At 34.1% G+C, this 9,927-nt stretch overlaps 1 protein-coding gene across 1 annotated transcript in view; it reads right to left on the bottom strand.

The window, feature by feature from the left end:
- Window positions 1-2,740: 2,740 nt before the first annotated feature.
- CCDC171 (coiled-coil domain containing 171) overlaps window positions 2,741-9,927 on the bottom strand; it is a 382,203-nt gene continuing 375,016 nt past the window's right edge. The window contains exon 26 of the mRNA XM_012665015.1: window positions 2,741-3,146. Within this exon, the coding sequence (XP_012520469.1) occupies window positions 2,919-3,146 (228 nt within the window). The 3' untranslated portion in view covers window positions 2,741-2,918. The remainder of the gene's footprint in view (window positions 3,147-9,927) is intronic.

Below are 9,927 nucleotides of genomic sequence, written 5' to 3'. Positions count from 1 at the left end.
TTATATCATTAAATTATCACTAAATTGGCAATTCTTGCAATTTCCTAAGCTTCCTTGCATTTGTGTTATGTCATTCTAAAATATTTGTATTAAAAATATTTGCAAACCCTCAACAAATGAGTGTGACTTAGGTATCAGAACAATAACTTTAAGAATTAATAGTGATGGGTAATATTAATATAAGCATTTTTCTAGATCACAGAATGTTAGTAAGAAAATCCACAGTACTATAAGTAAGAAAATCCAGTACTATATACTGAGGTATATAGTAAAACTTCTTTTCCCCTACAAAAATAATTAAAATCTTTCTCTGGAGAAATGTCTATTCTATACATCATTCTTAAGGAGATAAAGAAGTTGGTAGAGCAACTGTCCTTGCCAACACAACACAGATCTCAAATATGCAGCAATTGGTCACTAAGGTGCTTAGAAGCAGTCTAGAGTTTCTCAGATCTCCATAGGATATGTCATTAAATCTTCTCCTCCTGCTGGGTCTGACTTCTGGGAAAAAAGCTTATGGTATAAATATTACTATATTTGGTAGTGAATACTAATGATTGCTCAGGAGGTTCATCCTTCAGTTTCTATGGCCTTTAGCATCTAGTTGCTTATAAATGTGACATGCTTTGATTTTTTTAATAATCTTTTCAAATTTGTAGTTCAGAATTTACTGTATAAAATGTATCTGTAAAATCATACCTATATATAGAGAAAAACATACACATTTATTTTGGTGTTCTCCCATTAACAGATTGCAAAATTAAGGCAAGAAGACCAATGCCTGTCCATGCACATTTTACAAAGCTACTTTTTTCTCTAAAATTAGTAAAATCTGGAAACAGATTCAATGCATGCATACACACACACAAAGATAGACATATAAGTTATATATAGAAACACTGCTTTTCTACAGTGTGGGAATTGGAAGTTCAATGATATCACATCAACTAAAAAACTGTCTATTGATTTCTATATGAACAATATCCTAACCATTGTATGGAATGGCAGAAGAAAGTGTTTTGAAAGGTACAGAAATTATTCTATGATTTATATAAAAGCAATCAATAGCAATTTCTGTGCTACAATAAATTTGCAAGTTGAATTTTATACAAGTTACATTACACAGGACATATTAAAAAGAATAATTCCAAGGAAAGAATTAAGAGAAATTTGGTTTAAGACATAATTTTACTCCACATGAAAAGCTTTCTAAGGTTTTACATAAAGCTAATTATATTGGCTCAGTATTATAAGAAATAGTATTGTGTTATACACTGTGACAGTAATAGTGCTACGTTACCTCAGATGGCGTAAATCACTTGGCTAATTTGACTAACATATAAATAGTAATCTAAATATAGATTTTATGTACCAAGGCCAATAAAAAATTCTCAGAAGTTGAGTGTATTTGAATCAGATGTCACTGTAAAGATAAGACAACATAGCCTCCATAATACATATGTTATTTTCTAATTTATCCATAATGAAAAACTCCATAATGAAAAATAATATAAAATATAAATTTTGTATCAAAACTCTTCATCAAAAACTACAGTTCACATCAGAAGTTAGTATCACTGGGGAGTTAAATGATTAATACACAAATACACATTACACATATTCTTTTGTTCTTCACTTACCATGATGCGAACTGCAAGGATTTAACCTTTAAGGGTTAAAGAGTTTAATCAATGTCAATGTCTGATCTTCTGAAGGCAATAAAGAACAGTCTGTCTAGCGATACCCAACAGAACATCACTTTGTCAAGCCACAGCGCCCAAAAGCTTGTCAAGTGAGTTACCAGAAACCTCTTTGTGGTTAGAACTCAGCTCCTTCCTGCTTGACCTATTATTTGATATTTGACCACTTGGTTGCAAGACACTTGCTCTTTCTAGCTGAAATGTCACTGGGGCATCTTGTCAGCTCCCCGACATCTCGGCCTGACATACAATTTTACTTTTGTGTGCTACAAGGCAGAAAATGCAGGGCAATGGCCTTGTTTTAAATTCTGTCAGCATCAAAGATGGGCGTCACTCTTGGGTCCTACCAACAACAAAAACAAAAAAAGGAGTCTATTTTGAAGGTCAAAACCGCCATTACCTTGAAGTTTTTCAGCTTATACTAAATATATTACCTGCTATACTGGTGTGGGAACTGTCCTTATAAAGTGCCTAAACACACCACAGAAATCCTCCCAGCACAATTGCTCTACTCTCTTATCAAATGCAGGCTTGGTAAAAGAATGAGTTTTCAATGCCTGCAGGGACCACATTCAGCAGTTAACTTAACTTGTTCAAATGGGCAAGTGGTATCATGTAGCTTTACAAGGAGCAACCTGACCTTCTCACATTGACCAGGAGTGACATTATTGTGCAGGAGGAGAAGCAGTCACATCATTTCTGTTTTGCACAACCTGCTTAAAGTTTGCAACTAAATGCTTGTCTTCAGTTGAGCTGACAAGAGAGAAGAGGGGGCTCAGTGAACCATGGCAGGGCTGCCATGAAATGACAGGAATCATTGGCATACATTTCAAATAGCTCTCTCAATCCTATTAAAGTATTGCAGTCCTGCTTTAAAATAGACAAGTATGAAACAACTTTGATAGATAGAGACTAAAATGGCTTATTGATTTTTTTTAAGTCCAAGGGAAATTACCCAAAATGTGTCATTCTTTAACATTTAAAAATATGTTACATAAAAATGAGCAACTGTGATAATAAATAAAACTTAGAGAGAAAAAAGTTGGTTATTTCCTTATTCAAGGAGACAGAGCTACCCATGCACATTAAGATATTGCACAATTTTTAAAAAACCCACTGCCACTTGTGCTGGAACAAAATTCAACTGATAAGAAAATCCCCCTTCAAAACAATTTTAATTATACTGTTAACTCTTCCTCCATTTTTTATTTCACAAAGTCATAATCCAATCTGAGTTGGTCTTTTGGCATTAGCAGAGATCATTACTGGAGAGGAGTGAGATGATGTCAGAGCATGGGGTGCTGTATTTATAAATGTCTCCTTTAAGAAAGTGTAAGTTGTATCAAGTTCAGCTTTCAATGGCAAAAAATCCCCAACACCAATTGTGTCAGCCGGAAGAGCAGCTCTTGAAGGAATGGAGAGATTTGAATGGTCTCGTGATCCTGTCTGTGACATACAAAAGAAAAAAATAATAAACATAGAGTTGAAAACTCTTAAACATAGCCTAAAACCATAAATAGGAAGTAGACTAATAATAATCACTGTAATATCAAATGGAATGGAAATTTCTATTCAAGTAATCTAAATGATAATATATAAATATTCCATTATTTTCCAAGTGTGACTCAATTTCTTATCTGCTCTGTCATAAACTTTTTAGGACAATAGGAGTTTGCCTAAACACGAAAACTTAATATAAAACTTTGATACAATAAAGTTATTATAGCAAAGAGTCAATACAATCATGTATTTTTACCTTGACTCCAATCAATTGGCAATTTACAGAAACCAATACTAATAATATTTATTTCATTATACTATATAATATATGCTATATAATATGGAAGACTTGACCTCTTAGAAAATAAACTATGGTTATTTATGTTTTTTTAATCTATCAGCATGACTGGCTTAATTGACAAACATAGCACAAAGAAAAATAAGCAGATACCAGTGACCCCTAGAAAATAGCATACTGAGATATAAAATTCTAGTGAGAAGAAATTTTTGCCTTTACTTTTAATAAATAATGCCAACACCCAGTTTTGATAAAGACTGTTCTATTATAAGTATTTGGAAATCACGTACCAAAATAAGGGATTGAAAACAATTTCTCATATATTTTAAAAAATTGCTGGTATCCAGACACTCTTGGAAATTAAACCTAAGAAATGACACATACCCATGAAGTACTGGGCAACAGAATTAACATTTTGATGAAGCTACATTTAAGCCTTAAGTAACATTGGTAATTAGTAGTTAATATTTAACATGAATGAAGTCTTAGCAGTAAAGCAGGTAAGTATTATTTTATGATATTTAAACATAGTAGGAAATAGTACTGAAATAGTATAAAAGTGATCAACTGTATGTCAGAATTTTCCAGATTCCCAGCAAATAAATGTGGCAGAGAGAGGTCTAGTCATAAGCATCTCCACTGAAAACCACATTCTATATTTTAGGGTTTTTTAAAAAAAATTTTAGCAGATCCTCTTAAAATTTTGATAACAAAATAATATAAAGTATAAGGGTCTGCTTTATTATGTCATGTCATACAAAGTTGTTTCTACATGTGAAAACAAGAGGGCAGCTACTGATTGCTTTAGGAAAGTATTAGAAATTCAACTGTTGTATGCATTACCATTTTTGTGGATTTTTTTAAAACTACAACTGGAGAAAAATCAATGTCTGCATCTAACACCTAGTTCAGCAATTTTCTTTGATCTCTGTTCTTTTGATTTCTTGATACTCTACTGTAAGCCTATAGCTGACAGAAATCATCTCTTTTTATATCGGAAGTTAAAAAACACCTAAAGTGGCCACTTGAATAGCTCTATGAGGAGAGGGCTTAGCTTATTTCCATGGAAGGAAAAGAACTTCCAAAATTATGAATTGACCCTGATTAGTAGCACTGATGAGGTTTCACTTGCAGAACCTTACTACTGGGCCTGACATGTCAGTTCGGAACCCAAACAGGCATCTCATTACTTCAGAAGCCGGAGGTGTACACTCTTGCACTTTTACTACTATTACAATCACCTTTTCTGATTTTTTTCCAGCTGCGTATCTGAATTGGCAACGTCATTACCTGATTGATTTTGCTGCTGTAAACACTATAGTGCCATCTACTAACTTCTCATTCTGCCAGACCTGGGGGTGAGGGGAATGCTGGAAGAGCAGGAAATGGTGGGGACTGATTTTCTTCTTAATAAAACTTAGTTATAGCAATAGTATTCTTTATTACGACAAAAGAATATTGTCAGGCCGGGCTTCAAAATTTTATTTTGATACATCTTTATATTTCACATTCTGGTCTAAGAAAACTATGTATGAAAAGAGAGGAGGGTGCATAATCAGACCAAGGAAGGTCAGGTATCCTCTGAGAGTATTTTCTTCTTGATGTTTTAGACTAGAGAAAGGTCATCAAGCCAAACTGACTGACCATTCCTGTTTTGTCAATATTAGGGACATGCATAATTTACTCAGACCTATATACTGTACTTAAGTTTCCCTTTTTGTGCTTGTGAGTTCATCAACCTAACATGACAAAATTAGGAAGGCAGTCCTTTAGGGAGGGTCTCTACTAACTGCCCATTTCTCTTTAATGTCCCTTTGTAGGGATCTTGGCACCCTACAAAGACCCTCCTTCTGCCTTTTCTCATCTTGTTAATATGTCTATTTTCTACTATGTTGTCTGAAAGCACCCTTTTCTCTAATATTCAACATTCATTGAAAAATAACCCTGAAATGAGGTCTTGAGCATTTCTCTAATATTTCAAATCAGTCTCACTTTCTGTACACTATCTTCTGACCTTATGCCCTAAACATGGAAGATTGCCTTAAAAAACTCAGTTGAGAGAGAGAGAAAGAGGGAAAGAGATTTCCTTAAAGACTTGTACCCCCAAAAGGTATACCCTCTAGCAAGTAAACAGACTTACTTCTGTGTAAAGGAAAACAAATGACTGCTTTTGCTACTGGGATCATTTGCTGTACTGCTAGAATATAATTTTTTTCATGAAATGGGATAAAATCTGATTTTAAGTCACTTAATAGTTTAAAAAGAATCCAGCAAAAATTCTGGTGAAATTTTGATTTAAGAATGTGATGCTAAAGTAACAAGTAAATATGAATGATTTTTCTTGTTACAAATAATATCCAGAAATATATCATAACATTTTTTTTCCTTTTTTATGTAACACAGTGAGTAAAAGACAGTTAAATAACTTTTTGTCAGAAATCATTAAAAGTTAATATTCATCACCTGATCTTATAATTTAAATGTGTAACATCCATGGTCATTTAAACTACTTTTTAAACTGCTGCAGTATTCTGTCTCTTATGTAAATCTAAATTTAGGCAATTTTTCAAAAGGAAATTAGTTACCTGAAATAAAAGCTAGGTATCATGTGAATCTTTATGGAAGCACTTTTATTTACTCAATAAGCTGTAAATGATTCCATTTGAACTGTTATAGTCCATCAGCTAAATACATATTCACAATACAAAATGTGTCTACTAAATTTCTGCATTTTAAAAATCTTATGAAATACAATAATTGGATGTGTCCAATAGCCATTTTTCAAGGCTCTAATATCTTAATTTTCTAAGAATGTTTTCCAAACAAAAATAAATAAATAAAGCATTAGTCTAATAACAAAATAATCACCCAATAAATTGCCTATATATCAAAGCCCTTTTGCTGACCAAGGCTTCTGAAACAATGACACTAAGCCATTTGTCTCCTGTGTAGCATTTATGATCAAGTTAAGTCTTCTAGAATTTAGTACTATAAAAAGTGAGGGAAAATGTGATTTAGGAAGCATGAGTAGTATTGCCTGGAGATTATGCTAAGCACATAGTATGGTGAAAAAAATACCAGACTGGAGATCAGCATACTATAGTTTCTTCGCCCAGTTCCATTACAATCTAACTAACTGGGTCATTTTGGGCAGGTGAATTAGTCCAACCAAGTCTCACCTCCCTTGCCTATAAAATGAGGGGCTGGAGCTCTGAAGTTCCACGGGTCCATCATAATTCCACGTGTGATAGCATATAATGTTAACACGTAACTTTTGTGGGTTGCATTAACACAGAAATCAGAATCTCCCAAATATAATACCTTAGATTTTGAGAAGACATAGATAGGCCCTTCTTAAGGGAAGGAATACATATTACACATGATTCTAACATAAAGCAAATAGATAATAAGATTAGCTACAGTTTAGATGATGTGGCTTCATTCAATTAAATTCTATAATACATTTTTCATTACTTCGACCTCCATGATGATGTTTAAGCCCTGTAAATTACTGACTGGTTTTAAGTAGAGTGCACAGTTCCACATAAACTGATGAAGAAATCAAAGTACCCACAAGAGGGCCTTTACAATGAGCCTCCCTGGCCATCTCTACTCTAGTTCCTAATGTGTTCTTACCACTAGTCTCCATACTCAGAGTCACAAAGTTTTCTTCCTTCGAAATACTTCAACTTAGTTAACCAAATTCTACCTGTCCATTTTCCAGTTCTGCCATGGTAGTATCATAGGACAGTTTACACAGACAATCAGAGTTGGCAATAATCACATATATAGTTTTCTCTTATAGAACATTCAATTATATCTGATATTATATATATACACACACATTCACCTTATAAATATATACACATATATACTTGATATATGCATTCATATATACACAAACACATCTGCCATCATGCATTCAATATTTATTCATTGTACAGTAGTTAACAATTCTAACTTTTAGTTACCAATACCAAACCAATATCATATTGTAGGAATATTTCCCCTACAAGTCACTGAACCTTACTACAAACTAGTTTGACTTTTTAGCTCAGTGACATCAATGCATGGGGGAAATGTGAGTCAATGGAGCAATGTAAAGTCTCTAGATAGGAAATACACTAAGAGTCCTATGTACCTAGAGACTAAGAAGGAAGGACAATCATAGAGGTAGAAACAAATCAGAAAACATAGGTAGAAGACATTAACAACAAACTTGATTCCCATCACAGTTTTGTCCTCAAGCACACATTTAGCATTTGTTCAGAAACCCCAGCTCTCGAGTCAATCTCTTGAACCGTTTCAGACCAGAGCTGTAAAACAAATAGACTTCTTTTCTTTATAAATTATCCAACTTCAGGTATTCCCTTATAGTAACACAATGGACTAAGGCAATAGACATTGTCTGAATTCTCACAACTCCATGACAGAGTAGTACTATTATCTTCACTGTACAGTTGAAGTAACGAGGGCTCAGAAGAGTGGAATAAATTGCCCAGGTTGCACAACTTGGTAGTAGTAGAAAGGGATGTGAGTCTTGATTCCTCTGATTCTCCTACTCAGATGCTTGACCTTACCATAGCACCCAAAGACGACACAGCCTTGGGTTTATTTTATATCTAGAGCCATTTGGTAAACAAAGTAAGGGTTTAACAAATCTCTGTGAAACTCGAAAATAAAAGTACATAGATTGTACTAGAGGCTAAAATAAATGTTTCTATTTTTGATACCATATTTCATTATGGTCCAACATTTGAATACCTATGATACTGGAGTAAATAAATAGATTTTATAGTATTCGCATAAAATGAAAGTTGAAGCCCTTTCACCAAAGGAGCTTATATATTGTTAAATTCAGAGGTAAAATTCAGCACTGAAGTTTCAAATTACACCAGAACATTTAAACTTTAATTTTAAATTACTTTAAAGATGTCTTATGCCTGACAAGATAACAATACCCATTTTATTCTCTTGGATGTTTAGATTTCCTGACATGGTTGATGTTGGAAGAAGAGTTGAAGAATTTTCCCCAATGGCTTTTGTTCCTTCTTTCCCTAGTTTCCTTCACACTCCTGTGGTGCTAGTCTCCTCCTGTCCTACCAATCCTGACGCACTTGGTAGTAGAGAGTGGAGAAATGTCCAGAAAATGTAAAGGGGGCATTTTCTCCCTATATCTTAGAAATATATACTCCCAAACAACTCAGAATTTGAAATGTAAATATTTTTATACATGCAAATATATAAAAATGTACAAAAATTGAATAAAAAACTTAAGCATACTATATAGGAAAACGCCACTGAAAAACTGAAATGAAAAAAACTGGTAAAAATATGTTCAACACATATAATAGCTATGGAAGTGACTTTCTTAATTTACAAAAGTCTCACGCAAATCATTTAAAAGAAGAATGTAATTAGAAAATAGGGCAAGGGTAGTCAATTTATTAAGATTGAATTCAGCAGTAACAGAAAACCCAAAATATCATTGACTTAAATAAAATAGAAGTTTATTTCTCTCTGATAGGGCTATAGGAAGCTATCAAGAATTCGGGCTGCTTCTATCTTGGGCTCCACGACTCAGTATGTGGCTTTCACCTCATGGTCAAAAATGGCTGCTCAAGTTCCAGCTATTATGTCTGCATTCTAGCCAGAAGAAAGGACGATGGAACAAAAAAGGAGGCACTGCTTCCCTTTAAAGACACTTCTTAAAATTGAATATTTTTGCTTACATTCCATTGGCTAGAACTTAAATCATATGTCTAATTTAGCTTTGGGGGAGTCTAGGAAATATATCTTTTCTTTACTTGAGCAGCTCCCAGGTAATATTCAAAGGTTCTATTACTAAGAAAGAAAGTGAAAACAGATACCAGGAAACCACTGCCAGCCTCTGCCTCAGGTGCAAACTGGCTGTTTGGTTGGAGGAGGGAGGAATATAATAACCAACAAACATATGAAAAAGTGCTAAACTTCATTCATAATTAAAGAAATACAACACAAAACACGCCAACAAAAGATTACTTTTTACCTATCAGATAGGTAAAAATTTAGATGTCGCATGATATCCATTGTTGAGAAGAAGGAAACAGAAAACTCATGCTCTACAGCTAGGGATGTAAGCTGGTGCAACATTTCTGGAAGACAAAATTTTGCATGTACCTACCCTTTGACCTAGCAATCCCACTGCTAGGCATTTCTTCTATGGCTACACTTACAAAAGTTCACCAAGATGAGCATACAGATGTGGTCACTGAAGCATTTTTTTTTTTATTTCAGCATATTATGGGGGTACAGATGTTTAGGTTACGTGTGTTGCCCTTGGTTCCTCCCCCCCCCAAGCCCCAAGTCCGTGTTTCAAATATGTCCATCCTTCGGGTAGTGCGCATTGCCCTCCTTGTGTATACGAATACCCCTCCCCTCCTCCCTCCT

The sequence above is a fragment of the Propithecus coquereli genome, unplaced genomic scaffold (assembly GCF_000956105.1).
Source record: "Propithecus coquereli isolate 6110/MARCELLA unplaced genomic scaffold, Pcoq_1.0 Scaffold95, whole genome shotgun sequence".
NCBI classification, from domain to species: domain Eukaryota; kingdom Metazoa; phylum Chordata; class Mammalia; order Primates; family Indriidae; genus Propithecus; species Propithecus coquereli.
The sequence above is the reverse complement of the archived record's forward strand: the minus strand, read 5'-3'. Positions and strand labels throughout refer to the sequence as shown.